The sequence below is a fragment of the Setaria italica genome, chromosome VIII, assembly GCF_000263155.2.
Source record: "Setaria italica strain Yugu1 chromosome VIII, Setaria_italica_v2.0, whole genome shotgun sequence".
NCBI classification, from domain to species: Eukaryota; Viridiplantae; Streptophyta; class Magnoliopsida; order Poales; family Poaceae; genus Setaria; species Setaria italica.
The window spans coordinates 33,319,227-33,345,294 of NC_028457.1; the positions used below are offsets into that span (position 1 = coordinate 33,319,227).

Genomic DNA, 26,068 nt, shown 5'->3' on the forward strand with positions numbered 1-26,068 from the left:
GCTCAAAAGATTCGTCTCGCAAAGCACAACAAAATTGTGCAATTAGTTTTTGATTTCATCTACATTTAGTAATTCATGCATGTACCGCAAGTTTGATGTGATGGGGAATCTTCTTTTTGCATAGTGTCAAAGTTAGGAGTTTGGAGGGAAGTAAACACATTTTGGAAACCCAAATTTGCCTGCCAAAGATCACACCGACTCGCTCTGGTGGGCCCACCACTTGATATTTTGCGAAGCCCAAGTGCGCGCTCGGCGGGGGGGCGTCTGGCCCACAACTCTGCAGCCCGCGTGTGCATTGAGGGCCAGGGATGGCAACGAGGCCCGGCACGATTCCCCGCGGGGAATTCTTCCATGACGGGAATGGTAGCAGTCTAATCCCCACGGGGGATGAGACGGGGGAAAATTGGTCCCCGTCGGGGCTGGCGGGGGCGGGGATGATAGTGCAACCCCCGTGCCGGTATCCCCGCGTCCCCGATTAAAACCAGCAGCAAGCAGCAGTTTGTCGCAAGATCTGGCCCAGCAGCCCACGAAACAACAGGGCCCAACAACATATGTGCATATAAGTAGCTGCCTAGCCCTAAAATCTCATCCCATCTGCTCCCTCTCCCGGACTAGCCGCCGCCAGCCAGGACTCCGGAGGTGGTGATGGATCATGATTCTTATATCTCTTTTATAATTCAACTTAGTTTTATTTATTTCTAATTTAAAATCATATAAATTTATGGTTCCGTTCTTATAAGTACGATTCTTAATTTTGCTAGACTAAATTAAAAAACCCTCTTCCAACCGTACCCATGGCCCCACGCTTCCGTGCTTCTTTGTTTTGTTATTCTTTTTCGTCCTCATTTAATCCCGGATGGTTGAAAGCTTTCTTTGTAAAACGAGATTGAACGGAGAAAGAAATCAGTCTGCATTGAGACAGGGACGGGTCCCGTCGAGATTAATTCCCGCGCGGGGGTGGGGATGGGAGCAAAATTTCTCCTAACAGTAGTTCAGCTAATTGGATTGGGGTTTAATGGTTTTAATGGATTGAGTTTTTTTTAAAGTTGTTTAAATTGGTTATTAATAAGCTGATTTATCAATTGGTTTGGATTTCTTCTAAGAGGAAATAGTTTGAGAGGAATTAGTTTGGGAGTGGTTCAGAGTGAATTGTATTGGTTTGATTCACAAAATAATTTAAGTATGCGATTCTTGATGTGCTTTTTCGAGGTAGCTAAACTATTTTGCACAAAGTAGCGGATATTTAAACTGAGTCATCTTTAACAAATTTCAATCAATTTCGTTAAAATTTTAAAGTGTGAACATAAGTTTTAATTTAAAGTCCGGCTCTTGATGCGGGACCCACATGTATGTTTAGTCACACTATTTTACACAAAGTAGTGGGCAGTCAAATTGAGTCATCTCCGACAAATTTTGATGAATTAAGGTGTGAACGTGAGGTTTTAACTCTAGGGTCCGGCTCTTAATCCGGAGCTCAAATGTATGTTTAGCCATACTATTTAGCACAAAGTAGCGGACAGTCAAACTCTGTCATCTCCAACAAATTTCGATCAATTTCACTAAAATTTTAAGGTGTGAACATGACGTTTTAATTTTAGAGACCAGCTATTAACGTAGGACCCACATGTCAGGCTCACATTTATTTTAAATATATACGAGTTTTTTTATATGAGCCCATAGATTTATATAGCAAACCATGATTTTTTATAGTAAATTTATAGGTTCTATCAACTAGTAGGGTGGATTGGCTTAAGTTTAGATAATATAAATATGGAGTAAGTTGGGTTGAAAAAAATAAATTAACTTGATATGGATTGGTGTGGGTTAGAGTTGGATTACAATCCAATTAGCAGGCCTACGGCGACAATATTCATGGGGACAGGGAAATTTTCCACCGATAGGGACGGGGATGGGGAATTCTCTGACGAGGAATTCCTGTTGCTATCGCTGAGGTCTCCTCCAATGGTTGCATATGAGTTAGTTCATATAATATTTTATCATATTTTAATAGGGGGAGAAGAGCTGTCTCTTGATTAAGAGATAGTCCCATACACGCACTACAAGGTTCTATGTGGATGATGTGTGCAACCATTTATATTATAAGTTATATGCTAAAGTTAGATCATTGGGAATTATCTTCTAAGGTGTTTGGATAGCAGGTGTTAAACTTTAGCAGTATCATATCGGATGTTCGGATGCCAATTAGGAGGACTAAATATGAGCTAATTACAAAACTAATTGCACAGATGGAGTCTAATTCGCAAGAAATCTATTAAGCCTAATTAATCCATCATTAGCAATGGTTACTGTAGCACCACATTGTTAAATCATGGACTAATTAGGCTTAATAGATTCGTCTCGCAAATTAGACTTTATCTATGCAATTAGTTTTGTAATTAACCTATATTTAATACTCCTAATTAATATCCAAACATCCGATGTGACAGGTGCTAAATTTTAACCACAGTGGAGCCAAACAGGCCTAAATCTAAAGTAAGCCAGCTGGGTACTAGCTCGTACCATTGGTCATGGGCAGCTTCGGCCGACTGCTTCGGCTTTGCAGAGAGCAAGCAGCTGCAGCACGGGTCTCTGCTTCGGCTTTGCAGCCAGCCGAACAGCGCTTCGTCGCTAGCGGAGACTCCAAACTTTAAGAAGTTTCCGGACTCCCCAGCCCCACCACCCACGTCGCCATCCGCGCCGCCACCCACGTGGCCACGTGGCCCGGGTTGTGGGCCCCGCCTCCCCCACGGCATCACGGTCGGTCCGCCGTCCGCCACACCTGCTGCCACACCGACCGCGAACATGCCACGCCGGCCGCCGCGCACGTGCACCGCACCTCGCACGCATGCCGCCGCCCATACGGCACCTCTCTACGTATGGGCCTGCCAGCTACTGCCGGAGGGGTGTGAATGTGTGATGACTCGGCTCCGCGTGCGTGTATCGCCGCCGGCCGCCGGCCGGGGACACCGAGGCGCCACGCGGCAGCCATGGCGGCGCGGGCGCCAGCACGAGCCAAGGACAGTCGTTTAGTGATGAACTGACGACGATGAAATGTGGCTGTGGCTCGCTTGGCAAAAATAGCTTCTGTTGTATTTTAAAAGAAGGATATGGGAGGTTAAATGTTTAATTTGATCGTGGTTTGGTTGCACTTAAAATCAGTTATAAATTATGTTCATTTGAAATTTCTAAAAATAAATGAAAGGAACGCCCTCAATTTATACACTTTTTATAAAATACAAGAGATTAATATTGAATTATACGATAACCAAATTTTCCTTCTTTTTTCATGTTTTCCCGCATCCATCCTCTCTCTTCCGGTACCTTTTTCTTCCTTTCACTTTTCTATCCTCTATCCGGCTCTTCTTGTTTTCCTTCTTATCCACTGTTACTTTATCCGCTAGCTGCTGGAACAGGACACCACCGCATCACCACGGCAAGTCGTCAACCACGCGCTCCCTCGCAGCATCTCTCGAAGCTCTGGTCAGCGATGCTACTTTCCTCCCACTCTGCTCTGGCCGCGCCGCACGACGCCCCTATCTCCCTGCTCTGTCCACGCGCCTCCGTCCCCTGCCACATCTCCGCGCGTCGCTTCCACCTCTCATCACCATGGGTGTGCTGTCACCCTTCCTTGCCGGCACGAGCTACCGCTGCTCTTCCCCAGCACAAGCCGTCGACAAGCATAGTCAGGGAAGGGTATTTTCGCCAAGCACCACGGGAGGTGAGGGTGAAGCTGCGGGGACTTGCTTCTTTTGGCTCCCTCCGCCTAGCTCATTTCGATGGCCGGCTCCGATGTAGCTTCACCTCTGAAGGCGTTTTGACCCAGTCTGTTTGGTAGGACTTCAGGTGAAGCTAGTGGAGAAGTATCTCCTGAAACCCACCTGTTGACAGGGTATACTTCAAATGTGTTGACGCAAAATCCTGAAGGTGGTGGACCCTGCATCACCACATGAGGACCTGGGAGATCTGCTTAACTTCAGTGCAGAATCCAAATCGGCGCGCATGGTGTGCGCGGGCGTGCCAGTCAGTTTGACCATTCAACTGACAAGGTGGAGATAATTCTCTCGAAGTTCGATGGAGTCGGCCGATCGAACCGATTTAATATAATTTACAATAACCATCAGCCATACGGCCGATAGGAAACACGATGCTGTTGAGTTGTTGCTCCACCATAGCTAGAGCCACAAGCCGATGAGATCTAAACTAACATCACCACCAATATTTTTAGGTGAAACCACAGCGATGCGCCCGGTGGTTAAAGCCTAGAACAACTGGTGACGGAACTTGCAGCTCGCCGGAGATCGAGGTCGATGCAGCCCAGCTTGCTAGAAGGAACTCGTCGAGAATCTACATTACTCCTACTCCTAGGGCAATGGCGTGAAGCCGAAAGGTAAAGGTAAATATGTTGTATTATTGATCGTGTGATTATTCTTTACAATGGCCACGTCCCTTTATATTTATAGGGCGGACGTTACATAATTGGCATCTAACCACGCACAAGGCAAGTCACGTACACAATCTTTTCTAATAAAAAACTCTATCTCTAACTAACCCAACTCTATCTCTAAAACATTTTATTCTATGAAACAACCTCCCGTACATGCACATATCGGCCGCATGCATAATTATTCTGGAAGCCTCCCACGCATGGCATGCAAAGTGCACCAGAATCCACGTTGTATATTCTAATCATTTTTATCCATACGTGCTGGCCTTTCCTTTATATCATCCTTGCCTCTCCTTGCCGATCAATCCAATGAAGCCGATTTGGACTCCGTGCCCATATACACGCATGCTAGCTTCTTATTATTGTACGTGACTCCAATTATCTTGTACTCCGAATTTATAGGATTGGTCAAAATCCGATGTCAACACCACCAAAGGGGATCTAATTAAGCAACTAGCTTAGCAATTGGCCTACTCACACGAAGCATCATGTACAACATAGACAACATTCGATTTCTAAAAAAACAAATATTTGTACGGCTTAGTAAGTATATTTCTTCGCAAATTGTAACGGAGGGAGTTCTTTTCCAAAGACATTTCAAGTCAATCTTACCGTGTACTTGCTGGGGATGCTAGCTTTTTATAGCACAAAGAAATCGAGCTTACTGAAAGATTAGCCGGGACTGGCTGGTGGGCTCAGTCCTACTCCTCCATTCCAAATTGCAACTCGTTTTGTTTTTTCTAGAATATAATGTATGTCTAGATGCATACAAACATCTATGCACCTAGAAAAGCTAAAACGATCTACAATTTGGAAAGGATTTAGATACACCTAGAAAAGCTAAAACGACCTACAATTTGGAATGGATCTAGATGTACCTGGAAAAACCAAAATGACGTACAATATAATAATAATTTCTTTAGTGACACAACCAAACAACACAGGGAAATGAGTTAATTAAGCAAAGTCATTAGTTACAGAGCTTCAAACACACGCACCTCAGCTTAGATCCCGCTGTTCTGAACTTTCCTCACCTATCTTTGTACTCAAACCAATGTTTTGCAGATCACAGAGCCCCAAATTGACACGGATATATGCCAATCCATCAACAAAAGATCTGAAAATCAAACAAAAATAACGAATACTTAAGCAAAAGTGCAGGCTGACTGCAAAATCACAGATTAAACAATTTGCTCTTCATTTGCTAACACAACCTGCATAAATCCAATATACCATTTGGAGAGGAGAGGAAGGAGCAGAAAGTACTACAGATGTTTTTTTTTTAAAAATGTACTATGTGAAACACATATATCATGGTTCTATGGTTCTAGTAGAAAACATAATTCATGCACTAAAATCTTGTGACCTGGTTATACTTGCTGGGGATACTAGCTTTGTTTGTAGTATAGCACAAAAGGAATCGGGCTTACTAACAGATTAGCTGGATTGACACGTGGGCTCAGTCCTACTCCTCCGTTCCAAATTGCAAGGCGTTTTGATTTTTTTAAATATAATGTATATTTAGATGTATATAAATATATATACATCTAGAAAATCAAAATGATCTACAATTTGGAATGGATCTACATCTATGAAAGTCAAAACGACCCTCAATTTGGGACAGAGGGAGCACGTTTTTTGTACGGTATTTTCTTTTTCACGAGGCCACGCGCGCATTATCCAGTCCCTGCGGATCCCGCCATTAAAAAACGTCGAGACCGGGGTACGTGGCAACGTGGGGCCCGGCCGCCGGCATCCACGTGTGCACATCGAGCCCACCGCCGTGGCGCCGTCCACGCGCCTGCGCACACTCATTCCGGTCGGCTGGGCTTGATGCGCCACGTGCACAGATTTCTCGTGCAAGGTGATGCTATCTGCTCGCTGAGAGCATGACTCTGCGTACGTGTGCCTTGGCGCCGGTTGGCTGCCATCGACGTGTGCACCTCGGGCCCGCCGCCTTCCCGGCCACCACCTGACAGACTCGATCAAGTGCGGGCGTGCGGCGGTAAACTCTCTCGGGACACGGCCACCGCCCTGACACGGAGCCACGTACGTTTGCCCCATCGCCGCCGCGAACGGCCGCCGATGATGTTGAGCTCGCCACCGTCTATGAGGAAGGCCGACGTCGACCGCCTCCGGAATGGATCCAGGGGTAGGTGAGAGTGAACGAGGTGCTGTTTGACAATAAGGTGTTAAACCTATCACATCGAATGTTTGATGCTAATTAGGAGTATTAAACATAGATTAATTATAAAACTAATTGCACAGATGGAGTATAATTCGCGAGACGAATCTATTAAACCTAATTAGTCCATGATTTGACAATGTGGTACTACAGTAACCATTTGCTAATGATGGATTAATTAGGCTTAATAGATTCGTCTCACGAATTAGCACAGAGTTCTACAATTAATTATAATTAATTAGCTCATTTTTACACTGTTAAAGTTTAACACCTCGTATCCAGTATCCAAACAGTCCCTGAGTACTGCCGTGAATGGATACGGCAGATCTGACAACCATGGATCTGAAGAAGCCCAGGTTCTTTATGGCTGCATCTAGCCACCATGGATGAGGAAGATAGAAATCCCGAGAGACCCAGCGAGGCGGCCGCGGGGCTCCCTCCTCCACCGATGGAACACTGACGCCGATGCCGGACTGGATCTCGCCTCCACGGTGTTGGGGAAGATGGGGACCTGATAGCGGCGTCGGTTGCGTCGCCGGAGAAGAAAGAGAGGCGCGACCACGCGAGGGATTCGCAACGCGAAGTTTTTTTTCTTCCGCGAACAGAGAGACACGGTGGTTGTGCGGTAGAATAGAAAAGGGCTCGGTAATTAAGAAAATATCTCCTTCCTAATCTACTTGCTCCCTCTTTTATGCCTGTTCGTTGATCTTGGATCCAATGGTAAGGGCAGACCCACCTCTCCGGTGCCCAACCTCCGGAGGTGATTTTCGGTTCGTGTGGCTACATATTCTCATCCTTAAAAAAAAAAAAGTATGCTGCAACGTGGAAGGATTGATTAGAAACCAGAGTGCAGTAACTAGTCACCTGCAAAGATCTTCTCCATTTCTCCTTTCCTTTACCATGCATCGCACAACATTTTCTTTGTCAAAAAAAAGTTGTGCAGTGTTCCACGCGTGCTTCTCTCCTAGAGGTGTTTTGTGCGTCGTCGGTGCACCAGCCGTCGAAAAAGGATACGAAAAGGAAAAATTCATCCGACCTGCCGGATTCGAACCAGCGACCTAAGGATTTAATCTGCAACGCACTACAGTCCTCCGCTCTACCAACTGAGCTAAGGTCGGTTTGTGATGAACGGGCCTCGTTTTTCTTATTAGTATTAGTTCATCCTGACCCAAGCCTCGCCAACGGGTCGCAGGATAGAACTTTGGGTACTATTGCCGCAATCCACGGCCCAACCTGGGCCTGTTCGCAGGTCCTAGGCCCTCGGGAGCCAAACTAATATAACGGTTTATATAAATAAAAAAAAGGAAACGTCGTAACAAGATGCCATAACTGAAGCAGAGATGACTAAGCTCAACACATCTTCGCTCTCCAGTGCTTCTACTGGCAGAAGCAGCGACCGCCGGCAGCGGCATTCGCGGCTGACCGGCAACCTGGGAAATTTAGCAAGAGTCTGCGACCCCCACTTAGGCCGGCAAACGACATGTCAGGATGAAAAGAATTCAGAGAAGAACCAGACGTAGCATTGCTTTGGAGGCCCAGCCACCGTGCTTCAGTGTTTCAAATTTCAGAACGTGGAGTTCACACAACTCTCTCCTCTTCGGGCAGAGTTCCAAACTTTGGTTCTGGCGTGATACATCATTCAGTTTGTCAGTAATCGTAAGCAACCTTAACTGATTACTCGATGGCCTTCAGAGTGTCAGTTTGTCAGTTAATTTAAAAGAAAGATATGTACTCAGTGTGTATATAATACAAATGTATTAAAAGACAGATATGTACAGACAGAGTATCAGAGTATGCATTTGTAATCCTAGTTAGGTTTTTGTCAGAAGTACTAATGGACAGGGCAGTACATATACTGTCTGTCTGTACTGCAAACTTGCCTATCAGCCAATACGACTTCAGGCTCCTTTGGATTTTCTGGAGGTGCAGAGATGCCTTCCAAGCCGCCATCTTGATTGTCCTTGTCGAGCCACACTGACGACAAGGATTCCACAATGCAAGATTCTTGAACTCTTGTCAGAATAGCATTCCCCTTGCAACACTGATGCCGATCGGTGTAAGTCCTCCGTTTCCCTGATCTCTCCTGTTACCTCAACGCAACCACCAGGATGATCAGCAACCAGTCATCAGTCATCACACGCAGAACCAGGTCGATCCAGTGCAGCTAGCCCAATTGAGAAAAGACTGGAAAGGGCAACAGTAGATAAAAAGGAAGGTAACAGCACATGTTGTGTTGGCCTGCAAATGTGCCTGAAACGATGACAATCACGAGGAGATAAAGAGGTGATGAGCCCTCCGATGACAATCACGAGCTCCGTAACCCATCAAGACAAACGTGGTTCCTCCCTCAAAACAGGTTTGATTTGCTTGGGATGCCGGTCAAGCTGGTGCTGAAGGTGTTGTTTCAGTGCGACATCATAGGATCCCCAAAGCCAGACTTCCTTGAGCTCACGCAACTGCTCTAGCCCAGAAAAGTGAGAAAACACCGTGGAGGACACACTAGAGCAGCGAATATTCAGCACCTCAAGATTTTGCATCGCGCCGGAGTCAAATGTCACAGACTGTAGCCTGGAGTTGCAGGCAATTTCAAGGGCATGGAGTTGACAGAAATGTCTGCCAAACTGGAGCTTACCATCTTGAAACTCCTTGAGGAACAGGCAGAGAATTCTTAGGTTCGGTATATTCTCAATAGCATCCAATTCCTCTTGAGGTAACATTGTCATATGTAAATTCACTCTTGCGAGACTTTGAAGATGCATCATCCATACCGGCAGCTTTCCTACAAGCCCATAAAACTTAAGGCAACGTAGGTTCACCGGAGGTTTGGCAATGCCATCCATGCAACCAAGATTGTCATTGTCAAACTTCACTGACAGGAACTCCAAATGCCTGTGACCTGAGATGGCACCAAAAAACTTATGGCTGTTGTTCCGGTTAATGCCAGACACTCCAAGATCCCGCAATAGGGTAAGGTTCCTGAGTTCTTTCATAATACCCTCCCCCCTTTCAACACTGACGTCGATGACACCCAGAGAGTTTAAGGCCGTCAGTCTCCCAATCCCTCCAGGCACCTTGACACAGCAATTGCGGGAGCCTGTAAACCAGGACACCGGAGTATCGTGTGGTCTTCTTGTTGATGGCATTGTTAATGATGTGCTTCCTGCTGATTGCGGTAGAATATTATTCATTCCGGTGTCGTCATCCAATTGTATGGTGGCACCAGCACGAATAAACTGCAGCTTTTGTAACTTTATAATGCTCTTTGGTAGCATGATTATGAATGTGTCCCTGATATCCAGAGTCTGGAGCTGTTGCAGGTCACCCAGGGAATCCGGCAAGCAAGAAATATGGCTGCATCCTTTCAGTGAGAGAAACTTGAGGCGGGGCAGCAACTTGACCATCTGATCAATGTCTGTCTCCATAACACCTGATGCATCCTCCAGATCTAGCACCCTTAGAAGCCTCATCTTGTCAGAGATGAAGAATGACCTCCATTCCCCAAAGACTGTCAAAGACCGTAGACGTGAGAAATCAATGCTTTTAAACACATTTATGTCTCTGTCCCAGGTGCTCCCTATGGCAAGGTGCCGTCCTGTGCGTTGTGAATTCATGCTGCAACTCCCCTCCAGAGTAAATACAAGGTTCTCTTCCATTGAACGTGAGATGATGTATTCATGGAAGAAACCATTGGCTTGGCAGAGGGGCATGCCGAAGGAGGAGATCAAAATTGCTGATCCTAGCATCCGGATCATACACAATTTGACAAGCTTGGTAAAGAATTCCTCTGCAGACTCCAGTGCAGTACTTTGTTTGTTGTCCCTGCAGTAGCCCTCTGCGATCCAGCGCCTCACCAAACGCATCCGCTGGATGTTGTGGTTTATAGGGAATATTGATAGATAGAAGATACATGGCTTTAGGTAATCTGGGCAGGTAAGGAAGTAGGAATGCACCCAGGAAAATAGACCCTGCAAACTACCAAATGCCCGGTTGGTCTCCAACTCAAGCATAAAGTTATGATTCAGCATCCGCCAGCCTTCTAAGTTCAGTCTGTTTTCTTTTAGTTGGGTGGACACGAATTCAGCTATAGAAACTATCACTCTGGGAAATCCACCACACTTATGTAAGATAAGTTTTGCTTGCTCAATCACTTCCATGCTCACGTCAGAGGAACCAGTCTTCTCAGATACCTGTTTCTCAAAAAATTGAAGGACTAAGATTAAAAATGTTGTGTTAGCCTAAACAACAAATATTGATTTTTGGATGTTTTAATTTCAAAATATATGGTGACCACATGCATGGGTTAAAAGATTCTTTTATGGTGCTCCAAATTTGTATGAACTGTCCATTGTTCACGGATGCAAGGTTCAATATTCATCTTATTTTATTGCACTAAGAGATCATCTACAACATGTGAAGTCTATCAATAACAAGCATGAGAACCATCATACAGAAAAAAAGTTTCATTATTATAATATTTATATTCACAATGAGAACACAACTCTTTTGCGTATCCTTGATTTTTTTTCCAACTTGCAATAATATTTGTGATGTCAGGATAACAAAAGTATATATATTTTGTTTACTTTCAGATTGATGGATGTTCAGAAAATCTCTGATATTTTGAATTATGTTTCATATATGGCAATTTAATATTTCAAAATATAAACGTTGCATGATTAGAGCTGTTGAATACTTCTTATGAAGTTGAGTAAACACACCTTCTTTTTAAAGAGATCAAGGATTTCATCAAATTCCAGGCCTCTGACATTCCAATTCATTGTTGCACAAGATGTGGCAACACTTTCTTCATTTGTAATGACAATGATACGGCTCTTAAGAGAGCTTTCAGTGGCCCTAAGTGCCAAGGCAGCTTTTATCAAGTCCCATTCTTCCACAGATTGGATGTCATCAATAACAATGAGGCACCTATGTTCATGTAGAAGATCACGGCACTCTTGAATCGGATCTTTGATTCTCAACATGCTGCAGTGTTGTAGAGACTCAGAATGTAAATCCAAAAGCAAGCTCCGCGTTAATTCCCTTAAGTTTATTGGATGGGATACATTCACCCAGCCAAACCTTTCAAAATTACTGCATTTGTGTTCAAGCACTTCTGAGAAGTATACATGTCTGACAATAGAAGATTTACCAACACCAGCAATCCCCCACACAAAGATCACCTCTCTATTGGCAGCATGAACTGCCACATGAAGTTCACTTAAATCGATCTCACGGCCAACACGTACACGTTGAAATTTGTCTAACCAAATGCGTGCAGCTTTCTCTTTGGTTGTCAGCACATCTTGACCACGATCCTGCAAGAAAGAAGGAAATGTTTTAAGTGGTTGCCTCTCAAAGATGCCATTTTAATGAAAGGCAACATGCTTAGAAGGAAGTGAAAGGGAAATTCTCCATGTTCCTAGTATTGTAAAGGGAACGGATACATCTTTCATTTGTTTCCTTAATGTCCTACTGCCAACCTTTTTTTTTTTGTGAAACACAGTACAGACGCATTGCAGACGCAGACACAATCAGCTCATTTAGAACTCGATCAAGCCATGCCCAAGTAGCCCCTAAGTCTAGTCCTCAAAGTTTCTCAAGAACCCTCGAGCCTAGTTGAGTTATGCCTGAGCCAAATTTTTAGCTTAGCTTGAGGTGGCTTGAGCCTGTCCCATCCTCAATCACAGGCAGCAGCTAAGCTCTGCTGTGTTTACAGCCCAACATAACGCATATAAAAGCTTGTCCTAAGCTTGCGTTGAGCTCAAGTCCAGCTTAAAAAAACTACATTCAAGATTTTTTTTGTATTTTTTCTCCGAACATGCAGGAGAGGTGCATGCCATTTCACTCAAGAAACAAATGATATAAAGTAAAAAAAAAACAACACACACAAACTCAACAACAACACGACGCGCACACATGACAAGACACACCAGAACACCACACACACTAAGCAGAAGATTTGTATTAAAGGTCAGCCAAAGCTCAAGTAAAATCCCTGATCCAAAATTTGGGAGGTAAATATGTGGATGGTAACTGAATCTTAAGCAAGCGCATTTTTTGAGCATGAGCTTGGGTTCAAGCTGGGGATGCTTGGAGGATGAGCCCTGTCTGAATTGGATCAACAGGGAGGAAAGCTTGAGTAGCTCATGAGTCATGACACCTTGAGCTCTCTTTACCACACAAGGTCCAACCTCATGTTTTCATTGTGTCTTGGATTTCTTTATCCCTATGAGGTAACCATATGTTTATTTGAAATTTCCTGTGTTCTTAAGTAATTTTCAAGGTTATGGCGCTCCAATCATGTTTTCTTATTCTTGCGTGTCCTTTGTTTGAAAACGCCTAAAAAATAGATAACAGGATAAATAATGACTAGTGGCTTGTTAAGTACATAGACTATGATCTGTACCATTCTTTTGTCATCCTCACTTATCTAAAACTTGAACCTATAACGTATATCAATGTATTTAGATATGGACAAAATTTTTGAAAAGCACAGTAGAGCTGACATGCAAATACTTTCTTATCACTATACTATTAGTAAATTTTGCTAATGCAATTTCCAAAATATATAATGATCAAATGTGTGTATTGTTGACCCCCAAAATCACAGAGAATAAAGGGAGCGAATATTTCCCTAAGTGTAATAATGCTGTTCCATGCTTACCTCCTTGAGAAACACACAAACAGAATGATCATCTGAGAACCGCTTCAGCTCTGATACACAGGATGAATGTCCAATGCAGAAACTTGCAATCTCAAGCTGCTGTGTGAGCACAATAATGCAACTTCCTTTTCTGTTGTCAGGTAGATACGCCCTGATGGTGTCCCAGTCATCCATTGTAGACATGTCTTCGAGAACAACTAGGTACCTCTGATTGTTCAATTGCTCCATGAATTCCTTGATTAGTCCATTTTTTCTCGCCTCAATCACCTCCATAGGCTTCAGGACACCTACAGTGCCTCCTTGTTGTGGACAACAGTTTGTATAGAATTGAATCAGCAAGCTTCGGATGAACTCATGGGAATTGAAGGGATGAATCAGTTTGACCCAGGCACGTCGTGTGAAGTTTTTGCTGATTTCTGGCTTATCGTAGGCCTCCTTGATGAGGGATGCCATCCCGACATTACTTGCTGATCCCCACACGGACATCACTTGAAGCTGAAGCTCATCAAAATTCTTGCTGATTGACTTGAGAAGATCTAACCGATCACTCTCATCCATGGAATCCCTCGCCACGACGAGGACATCCAGTGCTGTTGCATTGGTCACAGCTTCCTGATGCATCTGCCCGGAGGGCTTTGAGCTGGAGTCACCGATGTGGCTGTAGCGCCTGTTCCTCTCACCCATAGCCTCAACCCTGGCCTTGAGCAGCTCTATATCATGGACAGCATCATCCAAGGCTGCTGCTTGTGCTGCTGGCGGCATGCAGGATGGGAGCAAGCGACGCCACCAGCTTGACTTCTTGTCCAAGTGGACGGCCGACTCAATGCAGTCCTCCACATCTAAGGCCATGTTGCGAACCTGCCTCACCAAAGTCCTTGCCATATCATTTTTTATGTGCTCTCTGGCAGCAGTGAGGAAGGAGTGCATCATCTCGAACTCGTCTGAGATAAGCATCAGGTCACACTTGACACTCTTTTGTAGCAGCTTTTCCTTCTCAATTGCTGTGTTGGCCAAGGTTAGAGTGCCCTCCACCGCAGACTTGGCCAACCCAAGCACGAGGTCTGCCATTGCCTCTCGGACTCTTCTTCTTCTTAGCTAAGCTCGTTGTGTTGTGGAAGCAGAAGTTAGCAAGTGATGCTTGCCGCTAATGCTAGGACTACTTGAAGGTGCACAGGACCAAGGATACCCATCTTTGCGAAATTTCGCAGAACCAGCCAGAGACAAGCATATATGGATGCCAAAGCAAAGAATATAATCTTTCTGACAAAGTTGAACACAGGACGAATCACACCTAACTAGGGTCCAAGAAAAATTCACAGAACCAGCCAACGAGGAGCATATATGGAGGCAAAGAACATTTTGCTTTTGGAGGAGTGGGAATCACATGGTGTTTCTCATGGTGCTGCTGCCCATATTATGAGCACAAATTCCTCCTGCTTCCCCTCTTTTTACTACTGTGCTCTTCCTCAAATAGATTCCCATCTTCAGGCATACGCTACATCAGTGGCTGTCCTGATCATACAATGCTGTGTGTGTAAGCCAAATGCAGTGCTCTACAGAGGAATCCTTTTGTAACACATATGGTACCCCAATTAATATTCCACCTTTAAAGCATACTTCACCTTGCAGATTTGCAACCCAGGATTTTTCTTTCCACCATCTCTTTCTTTTTAAGGAAAAAAAAGGAAAGATCCCCTTACAATTTCTACATGAATTGGAATCTGCAGCAATAATTATTGGATTCATGGACTGAAACTTCAATATTCATGTTTGGGGATACCATCTACTAGTAGAGCTTATAATAAATAAAAGACACTAAATCTTCAGAGGGGAAAAAAAAAAGCTCACCGGCGAGTCGTAGGCGGCCACCACCCGACCTCCGGGCGATGTCCTCGGCGACCACCGTGCCGCGGGTCCGCGCATCGTGCTCCCCGTCCCTCCTCCGCAGGTGGCGAATCCACCGGCCGCGCCGCAGCAGACAGCAGTCAAACGATGGGCCGCCGGCGAATCCAAAGCTTATACCAGCGTCTCTCGCCGAAGTGCAGGCACGACGGGCTGGGCCGAAAAATGTGCTGGGGAAGCCCACCTACTTTGTTTTTGAAACGAACCTCAGTACCTTTGCAACGCCAAGGCTAAAGCAAAGACGATTTTGGCTTGCCAGTTGCCACAAATCGGTTTGCACAAAATAACAACCTCTCATACGAAGACAAAATTTCAACATACGGACAGCAGTAATCAATCCAGATATAAAACCATTATTTTGAGACGGCGCATGCGGACCGCGGCAACGGCGGCCGGTGGGAGCAGCGGCCGAGCCGTGGGAGCGGCGGTTGGCCCGCGCAGGTTTGAGACGGCTACGGTGGTGCGGCTAGTGGAGGCGCAGCGCAGCAACGGAGGCTCGGCGCTACGTTCAACGGCAAGTACCATTAGTTTTGTTAGTTTCCTCTTCCTCGCGTGATGTAGTGAATTTAGATCCACGGGTTCAATTCATGCAAGGGAGGGTTGATTTGCTTAGGATCCTTTTATTGTTCATCAATTTTCCCCTTGCTTTGTCCTTAGATAAAACCGAGGTGCTGCTTTGGCAAGGACGGCTGCTTGTGCGGGCGGCATGCAGGGGATGGGCATGGAGGCGCAACAGCACGAAGACGCACGAAGATGCTATAGGTGGAGGTAACTGGCCGTGCGGCATGGAGGAGGACGGTGGGCTTCCTCGGATGGTGTGAGCAGCACAGTTGCCAGAAGCTGCGGGACGACGACATGGCTGGCGTCGACTGCGGCGTGGGGATGCAGACTTCCTAGGACGACACCAGCACGGGGGCTCGCGGGATGGCAGCTTGAGGTGACACGCGCTGCGGCGCGGTAACAAATGTGGCCGCACGAATGGCTGCAGCTAGATTTTTTTGTTTTCTAAAAAAATATTTTTGCTGGCGGGCTACATAAGCACCCGCGAGCATAGGACGCACTTGCGCTGCCGGACGGACACCATGCTGACAATGAGTTGCTGGCGGGTGACAGACCCGCCAGCAGAAACCGGTTTTAGCCGCCACTACAAAACTTTTTTGGCCTAATGAGGGTTTACGGGTCGTATGATGAATAGGGTGCTTTGTGTGTGTTGACTTTGGAAAGGGATGTAGTTGGTTGGGGGTGGGCAATTGATAGGTATCTTTGGATATGCTATTGTTAATTTGGAGGATAGTATAATAAGACCATTGAACGCATTAGACATGAATGCTAATGTGTGTTGCACGCAAAGAACATGCATATCCCACATGGCCTATAATTAATTAACAAGCTACTTATGACGCTATTGTCTACACTAGTGCTTCAACACTATGTAGTTGATGTGTAATAGATTCGAGTTGCATGCCTATCACCCAGTGACCCAGATCATCACATGGGCTACACGTTGCAAGTTACTTTGTATTAACGTAGGTTAATTTTTAATCTAGCTCAATCCATCAATCGACTTTCTAGTAGATTGTAAGACAGAACGTGGCACACGTATCGTTGGGAATATAATCCTAGATAACCTAAGAAGGTAGGAGTTAGAGTTCAATTGGAACTTTCCATTTACTATTATAATCTATTAGGACTCCTACATTTTAACTGAATAGGGGATTTGACATATAAGGAGGGGGTAGGCAGGGTACTCCTAGGAGGACGAATAGGGAACTTGGCATGTACAATCCGGTCATCTGACTATGGAGGTGTGTCTGATATCCAGAGGCTGAAGCTGCCTGAGGCCACCAATGGAATCCAACAGATGAGTGATATCTTAATTTGCATCCTCTAAGGGAGAGGAACTTGAGGTCATATAATTAAGAACACAATATGACCATTGTAAGGCATCCATGGGCCAACAAAACACTCCTTTAAAACATTATTAGCATATATGCAAGATACAAGGCTAACATCGACACTTGAAACTTTATTTCTCAGGCCATATGGAGCCTACAACATGGCAATGATGAAAACAACTAGTAAAGGGAGTCTGATGAGGACAACCCGTGTATTGTTTGTTATTACTCACACGGAGTAATAAGGACTTTATTATTCTTATTATAAGATGCACTCGCTTGCACTAGTTAGGGCTCACATAAGCTCCAATCTGGTCGACAACATCCCCAACACGCCCATAGAATCCCACAATGCTGTGATTGTTCGGGGCCGCTACACGGAAAGGAGTATTGCCCGCAGCTTGTTTCCCGTATGGTCCGTAGGTGTTAACATTGGTTACAATTGTAAGAGACGTCACAACAGTGTGGACTCCGTCGTAGTTATTACCAGTTGTCCCATAGATCTCCTTCACGGTCTCTGAAGGACCAAACTGTATGGGCTGTAAGGAAAGGTATGAATGCATGAATATATGACCATATACAAGTATTTAGACTTTAAGATACAAAAAACAGCATCCTTTAAAATCCACTCACCGGTTGCTTGGACTTTCCAGCATCACCACCCCATGGACCAACTGCCCGCTTCTGGCCAGATTGGTCAGTGTAGGAAAATGCAATTGTTTGGATGAAATTGTTATTAGCGTATATTGTTACGCTTTCAAGACGTTGAGGTTGCTCTGCACCTTGGATTTCATAAGGTCTCCCTCCATTCCCACCCCACGGCCCAATCTTTTGGACGGGCTTCTGTTAGAGCTTAGAGAGGACATCGTCAAATGATAAACTCACAAATGTTGTTGGAATTATAGATCAACATGAACATGAGTATATATCTCACCGGCATTGGGATGGTGAGGCACATAACACGAATACGAAGTTCATTAATGAGCACTCCACTAATGGTCTGAATCCTTTTGTAGCTGCAAACACCTTGTGCATACACAAACTCTCCGGTCCCTCCCACAACTGCCCAATCACCTTCATCCCCAAGAGTCCCAGGTCCAAGAAGCCAAGTTTGAACCTATGCCAAGTTTGTAAATATAGCAGACACATATGTTAGAGCAAAGCATATAGACATAGATTACTGAAACTTAATCAAATGTGTGACCAACAAAATGTGTTACTAAAATCGATGAACGAACCTCTGATCGGTGAACACCACGATGAAAGAACCATACCAACTTTCGGTGCTTTTCCTGGCGGCGATGCCCACACCCTGCAACCGTGCAACAACCGTTGCCTTGTTGTCAGGAGCATCACGTATGTCCCAGTCCGTAACATTCGTGCAACCAAAATGATTGGGAAGTCCTTTGGAGGGCAGTACTATGGTATGTTCGTTAGTGCCGTGCTGCTGAAACGCGTATAGGTGGAAGAGATGCTCCTGGTGCTGCACCGGTGAGGTAACAGACGCAGAAGTCTGGTAATAGGAAGGGTTAGCAGCCATGGCAATGCTGACAGGATTTTTTTTGGGATGCTTGATGTCTAGGGTGCTTTGTGTAGTGCGTTGGCTGTGGAAAGGGGTGTAGTGAAGGGGGGGCAATTTATAGGCGTCTGTGGAAAGGGGTGTGACCCTTTTTATTGCAATAGATTATGCGTTAATGTGTGTTGCAGGCTGAGTCCATGCATACCTCACATGGCCTACACTTATGATACGTCTCTGCATGCCAACTGCACATAAAATATTAAAATGCTCATTAAAATATTAAAATGCCGACTGCATGGCATTCATTATTTTTTAAAAAAAATTGAGGTGCTGGTAGCGCATGAATGAGGCAGCGGGTTAGCTCAGCTGCTCAACCGTTTGGTAGATGAGAAACATCAAGAGGGTGAAATAAATGCTGCGGCTGCTTTACTGGCCGTCGGAAGATGAGAAACATTACTGTACGCTGTTGATAAGCAAGAAACTTCAATTTGGTGAAATGCTGAAGCATATGTACTGCGCTGTCACATCCTGAAATTTTCAAATTTTAGGAGGTGAATAAAATGATTAATTAAACAATGATTTTCTCATAGATTTTAAATTTTTTTCAACATTTATTTTTCTTTACATGAAATTTAGTATAGGAAAAATAATTGTTTATTTTTCTAAAATTAAATAAGGTTGTTCTGTGTCTTACATTCATGCCAATGCATCTTGATATTTTTTGAGTGCAAAAAGTTTCAAAAATACGTCTAAAAAAGTTTCAAAAATGCGTTTAGGCGATGTCCAGACCCTTCCGAGAATTTTCTAGTTTTTTATGGAATTTATTCTCTTTCTCCTAGAGCTAAATCCAATTTTTTTTGGATGGTTCTAGAATTATTTTCATGAGTTCTAAGTATTTTATTTGGACTCCTCGTGTCCCAAACTATTTCTATGAATTTTCCTGGAATTTTTGAAATTTTTAGAGTATTTTTCGTGACTCTATGGAATTATCTCGATTTTTTTGGGTTTTTCCTTTCACGAGAAATCATTTCTGAAAATAATCTAACCTATCCAATCCTACCGGGCCAAGCCCGTGGGCCCAACCCACTCCAATCAGCCATGCCGCAGGCCCACCTAGCCCATCCGGGCCCAGCAGCTGCTGCCGAACTGCCCTCGATCGGGACTCGGTCGTGCATCACCGCCGCCAATTTTGTTGGCGTGCGTGCCATGCTGGGCGCGGTTCCATGTGCCTATAAAGGGCGAGGTCGAGCCTTGCGGCCCCTACTGCTCCTTAAGCCAATGCCCTCCTGATGCTCGCCTCATCTAGCGCTGCCTTCGCGAGCTACGCAGAGTTGAGCGCCATGGCCGCCGCCGGTTTTCCACTCGATTCGCCGCGTCGAAGCGCTGCTAGAGCAAGCCGATGCTGCCACAAGCTTCGAAAGACTGAGCCACGCCCATTTCACCTGTCCCCGACACCGACCATCCATTGGAGCGCCGCCGCCGCGGAGGAGTCTGAGCCGGCCGCCGCCAGCTTCTGTCCGCCCGATTCCAGCCGGTTCCATGTCTTCAACCTCGGTGAGCACCTCCCCCTGCACCACCTCCACCTCCTTACGCCGCCTGCGTAGCCTGCATGCTGCCACGGGGAACCCCGACCAGCCTGACGTCGGCGATTTTGGTCAGCCGAGTGAATTGGCCTGATCCGATCGAGAGGTTGAAGAAGACGGCAGTTTGCGGTTTAGCCCCTGGAGAACCCTGTAGTTTTTCCTCTTTTCTTTGTATCTTGGCAAACTTGCAGTCAACCCCCTGGATCTATTAGATTCCCTAGATCCAGTCCAGCCCCTGCAGTTTTGCAAATCTAACCCTATCCTTTAACCTTTTCACGAGCACTATTCCTTGTGCCTTGCCAATCTTCCTTGCTAACCCCTAAGGTATACGATTAATTACGTTTAGGCCCTTGCAACATTGGTTAACCCATAGATTCTACGTTTTAGCTCCATTTTGATCCGTTCAAGTTGCGTTAGATTCATAACAACATAATTACACGTTAGTGGTAATGTTTTCCTTCATGCATGTTTTTGAAAATAAATTTGATATTAAATTGATTAATGCTTGATAAACGCGTTTCTTCTCTAAATAACATCTACTTAGAGTTATAAACCACTTTTCATAATAAACATCAATTTGAGTAATGTCTACTTCATATCCTTTTCTAAATAAAAGCCAATTAGGTTATATATCGGTCTTTCATAAAATAAACTAAAGTTAATTTGATTAACGCTTAATTAAATAATTTTTTCTAATTAAAAGCCAATTAGAGATATACCTCGGCTTTTCAGAAATTAAATTAAATTTGATTAATATTTATTCAATTTGCCTTCATAATAAAAGCTACATAGGTTACATCTCGAATTTTCATAATTAAATGTTAATTTGGCTAATATAAATACAAATGTGTTTTTAAATTATAATTTGATTAGTTGAACCCGAATCATAAAGTTATGGGCTTAGATGTTTAGATGTACTTTATTTTTAAATTAAATATTAGTTTGCATAAATTGTACTTAAGTATTTATAAATAAAATTGGACATATTTTCTTATGAAAATTTAAATATGATTTAATTAACTCTAACTAAGGATGTGTCTCCGAAATATCTTTACATTATATCTCAACTAAAATAAATGAAGCATGTAGCTCTTGTTTTTTCTTTTATAATTCAAATATCTGATAGGTTTATCTTTTCTAACCATAGTTCCGTTCTCAAGTTTCTTGCGTTTGCGTGATCCTAGAATTAAGCCCTATCCTTTAGTACACTCTTTTAAAACCTTTCTTTTGTTTTGGTGTATTGTTCTTAGTTGTACTTGTTTGCTTGTTTGTTTGTCTGTGCTGATGATTGCTTTGAGTAGAAGGATCATTGCTCGAAGGTTTTGAAGAGTAAGAGTTTTAAGAGAGCAAGAGCCGAAGAGCAGTACCAGTAACTTTTCATTGGAGAAAGGCAAGTGTGTCCTTGTGCTTTTGTCCCAATAACTTTATTTAATCACTATTGCATATCCTGTTCTATTAAGGTTTGCTTAGTTTTTATGATCATTCCTTATCAACCTGAGTTTATCTTTCTATTGGGGGTAGCTATGCTTAGCTGCTATACTTGGGTTATGGTGGTTCTAATGAACAATATGATGAACTTATCTTTCATATGCTATACGTTTCTTTAATACAAGATCACTATGTTTAATCGGAACACGGAGAACCACCTAGGAAAACAGTGCTACCACAAGACTAAATGGCTCTGATCTTGGCTGAATAATTAGAAATCTTAGTCTGGGGTAATCTTACTCGAGAAGAGGCAAGAGGGGGGGACTGAGTCGTTGCATAATCGGCCCTCGGGAGGTTATGCGCGCCAGACACCGAAACCTTAGCGGATTACCACTTACTAGCAAATCTTTGTAAAGGTCTCATAGTGTCCCTATGCAATCACACCTTGGAAGTATGGTATGATGCCTAGCTAGCATCGCATGGTTGGGTCCAAAGTTCTTTGAACTTTTACGCGACTTGTGGGTAAAGATGTGCAACCTCTGCAGAGTGTAAAACTGATCGATTAGCCGTGCTCACGGTCAAGAGCGGCCTGGACCCTCACATGATTAATATACTTGAAGATGGACTTAAATCATGGTTTATGCTATGGTTATGTTCTGCCATATGTTTATGGCTTATGTTTATGTTAATGTTAATTGTGGGTTGGAATATACTTATACCTTAGTAATCAGGTGCTAATAAAACTTGACCAACTAAAAATGCTTAATGCAGTCAACCAGTCAGCCTTTCCTTGTTTAAGCCCTGCATTCATATTCTCCTCACACTTGTTGAGTACGATATGTGCTCACCCTTACTATAACCAATATTTCTCAGAAGAAGAAGCTGCTATGAAGTTGTTATGAAGATGATGCTGAGTTCTAGGCGTACACAGCCCCCAGTCGATTGCCTGTGAAGTTTGGAACCTCCGTTTCCAGGATTAACTGTATATCTCTGATGGTTTCATAAGTCTTTATTGTGTTTCTTTACGTGATACCGTCTCTGTTATTCACTAATGATGTCACTATATGTATGAAACTAGATCCTGATATACATATAGGCAGTACTTGGTTTTATTCTAAAATCAGGTGTGACATGCTGGTGATTGTCAAAGAAACTTCACGTACATGCAAATAAGGTCACTGTTTTTTTAAAAAACTTGCCTAATCACTGATGGAGAACTCACTTTTAGTCTCGGTTGGTAGAGAGCAAATCTCCCAAAAAATCATCCGGGATAAAGCAATCGAGACAAAAAGGAGGGGGGGGGGTCTTTTGTCCCGGGTCACTCAACCGGGACTAAAGACCCCCTTTTATTCCGGTTGGTAAGACCAACCGGGACTAAAGGGGCTGCCACGCCAGGCGCAGGACATGCCCCTTTAGTACCGGTTGGTTTTCCAACCGGGACTAAAGTGCATCCGCAAAATTACAGGCACGCACCATGCAGGTGCCTGCATGGCGCCTGTAATTTCATGCATCATGTACCCCTTTAGTAATTGAGAGTTTTTTTAATGAAATCAAACTAGTATTTAAACGAATCAAACTAATATTTATACAATTACTATATGTATAATTGTTAGTATATATACAATTCTTAATTAGCACACTATACAATAACCTTAGCGTATTATATATAAATATTCAAACTATAGTGTTTACATAAAAATTTTCCCGGACATTCCTAGGATCGATCTTCCCGTCGAGGTGTTGCTCGGTGCGTCTTAATTTCATCCATCGTAATGAAATTCTTATTGTGAATTTATCACCTCGTCCACCAGAAATCCTACGAGACCTTCACATATTGCCCCTATTCTTTCCTTCTCCAAGATGCTATGTTGAATATTATGCATCTGTAATTTGGAAATATGTGAATAATGTTACACGAACAATTAAATATAAGGAGCTAGAAAATAATTAACTATTAATAGTTTTATTTTGCATACTTTTTTCATGCTCCCTCAACCTAGCCTTGTATGACACAAAACGGTGCATGTTCTCACAGACGTAGTTGCCACATAGATCATTCCCGGGTTCCTATATAAAACATTTAAGTGGGGAAAGGAACAAGTTATGAAATATTAATGATATAGAATGTACAAAATGTGCAAACTTCATATGTAAGTTTTTCTTTGAATGCACCTTTGTGTTTCTTGAGTAATTGTCTCCATGCGCTATGGATTAAAATAATGAATGATACAGTGTTAGGCGAAAATTTAGGAAACAAACTTTTCCATTGAGATAAAGGTCCAGAATTATTATAAGTTTAGCATATCTTGAATCTCTTGGTACTCCGCCGGTGGTTTCCTCAAGGAATCAAAGACAGTGACGTGGCTTCTATCAGGCTCAATTATTATGAGGATCCGGTGAAAACTGTTGGCGCAGAAAATCGGACGACGGGCCCGACTCTTGCGTCGAACACACGATCCGGGAGAATCTGCTTAACTCATGTTCGGGTTGTCGCCCTGGTGCAGTTCACGCGGCGTGCTAGTCAATCTGACCTGTTGATTGACAAGGGAGAACAGGTGTTAGATTTCAGAGATCCGATCGACTGGAGTTCCGATCTACTCTAAAGAACGTATCGGCGGATTGGCCGATAGAATGTAAGGATGACCAGCTATAAAGCAGCTGATAATCACATAGAAAATGTAAAGGAGACTACTAGAGCAACCTAAACAATGCTACAGAGACAACACTTGAAACAAAAATCTAATCAGCTCTATGGTAATAAGTAACATATTGATATAGCCGATAGTTCGTGCCTCAACTTGGATAACTGGTGATAAAAGCTAAAATAATAGGCAAAACCTATAGTTCTAGCAAATATCGATAACTGGTGAATAAGTCTAAACAAGACGACAGCGATGCGCCTGAAGTCAAAGCTTAGATGTTACTCGAAACACGGAACTTACAAATTGGCTGGAGGTCAAGCTGATGCAGTCCTGCCAACTCGCACGAACTCGTGAGAAAGAAAAAAAGCTTGGTGAAGTCACCGACTCGAAAGTAGAGTTGCGTGAAAAAGTAGGTTTGTATTGATTCTTTTGATCTCCCATTGCCAACCTCACGAGACACCTATTTATACCCTGTTACAACACGTTTCCTAGTCGACTACAACTCAGTAGTCTATTTCTTATTCCACCTTTAAAAGGATACTTCACCTTGCAGATTTGCAACCCAGGATATTTCTTTCCACCATCTCTTTCTTTTTAAGAAAAAAAGGAAAGATCCCCTTACAATTTCTACATGAATTGGAATCTGCAGCAATAATTATTGGATTCATGGACTGAAACTTCAATATTCATGTTTGGGGATACCATCTGCTAGTAGAACTTATAATAAATAAAAGACACTAAATCTTCAGAGGGGGAAAAAAAAAAGCTCACCGGCGAGTCGTAGGCGGCCACCACCCGACCGCCGGGCGATGTCCTCGGCGACCACCGTGCCGCGGGTCCGCGCATCGTGCTCCCCGTCCCTCCTCCGCAGGTGGTGCCGCAGCAGACAGCAGTCAAACGATGGGCCACCGGCCAATCCAAAGCTTATACCAGCGTCTCTCGCGGAAGTGCAGGCACGACGGGCTGGGCCGAAAAATGTGCTGGGGAAGCCCACCTACTTTGTTTTTGAAACGAACCTCAGTACCTTTGCAACGCCAAGGCTAAAGCAAAGACGATTTTGGCTTGCCAGTTGCCACAAATCGGTTTGCACTCAAAAAAAAAAAAAAATAACAACCTCTCATACGAAGACAAAATTTCAACATACGGACAGCAGTAATCAATCCAGATATAAAATCATTATTTTGAGACGAATAGTATTCTTTCAGGGTTCAATATCGTCAACCAGCGGTATTACTGATTGTAGAGAACTTATCTTCCATCCAACCCATTTTATCCCGGTTAATATTGGAACCGGGATTAATAGCCCCGGGTCAAAAATGAGGTACCAAAAGGACACCGACGGGAGGAGTTGTAAAGATTTGGCACCGACGCAAAGAGGGGGCGTTGCGCGGCTCGAGGGAGCTTCTCCCAGGCTCTCCTCTCCACTTATCTCATCCTCATCCTCCTCTCAAGCTTCTTTTCCTCTCCTCCTCCTCCTCCTTCTCCTCATCAGTGGAGATCTCCACCGGCGCTCCCCTCCTCCCCGTCTCTGCACCGCCCCCGCCCCCTCCCCCTCTGCTCCCCTCCCCTTCCCCCTCTGCTTGCCCCTCACTGGCAGTAAGGCGCGACAGCGGGGCGAGGGCAGGGTAGCGGTCGAGCAGCGGCGGGCGGGCGGGCGGAGGCAAGCGGTGCGGTGGGCGGCGCAGCGGGCGGAGGCGGGCAGCCATCAAGTGAGGGCGGGCGGTGGCGGGGCGGAGGCGGGTGAGCGACGGGCCAGCGACGGTTTGCTACTTTTTTTTAATTTTTTTTTGAAACCTTTTAGTCTCG

General features: G+C 44.2%; 2 protein-coding genes and 1 non-coding gene across 3 annotated transcripts; all 3 read right to left on the reverse strand.

Annotated features, from left to right (window-relative positions):
• Positions 1–7,659: 7,659 nt before the first annotated feature.
• TRNAY-GUA lies at positions 7,660–7,747 on the reverse strand. Its single transcript is given in 2 exon segments — positions 7,660–7,695; positions 7,711–7,747. It is a non-coding gene; the product is annotated as a tRNA-Tyr (tRNA).
• A 594-nt stretch (positions 7,748–8,341) lies between these two features.
• LOC101779962 (disease resistance protein RPM1) lies at positions 8,342–14,894 on the reverse strand. Its single transcript, XM_004979629.3, has 3 exons — positions 13,294–14,894; positions 11,348–11,944; positions 8,342–10,816 (listed from the first exon to the last, which is right to left on the reverse strand). The coding sequence occupies exons 1-3, from the start codon at positions 14,359–14,361 to the stop codon at positions 8,954–8,956; spliced, it is 3,528 nt and encodes a 1,175-aa protein (XP_004979686.1). The 5' UTR covers positions 14,362–14,894; the 3' UTR covers positions 8,342–8,953.
• A 2,273-nt stretch (positions 14,895–17,167) lies between these two features.
• Positions 17,168–18,681, reverse strand: LOC101780371 (jacalin-related lectin 23-like). Its single transcript, XM_022829407.1, has 4 exons — positions 18,325–18,681; positions 18,025–18,207; positions 17,724–17,933; positions 17,168–17,629 (listed from the first exon to the last, which is right to left on the reverse strand). The coding sequence occupies exons 1-4, from the start codon at positions 18,628–18,630 to the stop codon at positions 17,375–17,377; spliced, it is 954 nt and encodes a 317-aa protein (XP_022685142.1). The 5' UTR covers positions 18,631–18,681; the 3' UTR covers positions 17,168–17,374.
• Positions 18,682–26,068: the final 7,387 nt, after the last annotated feature.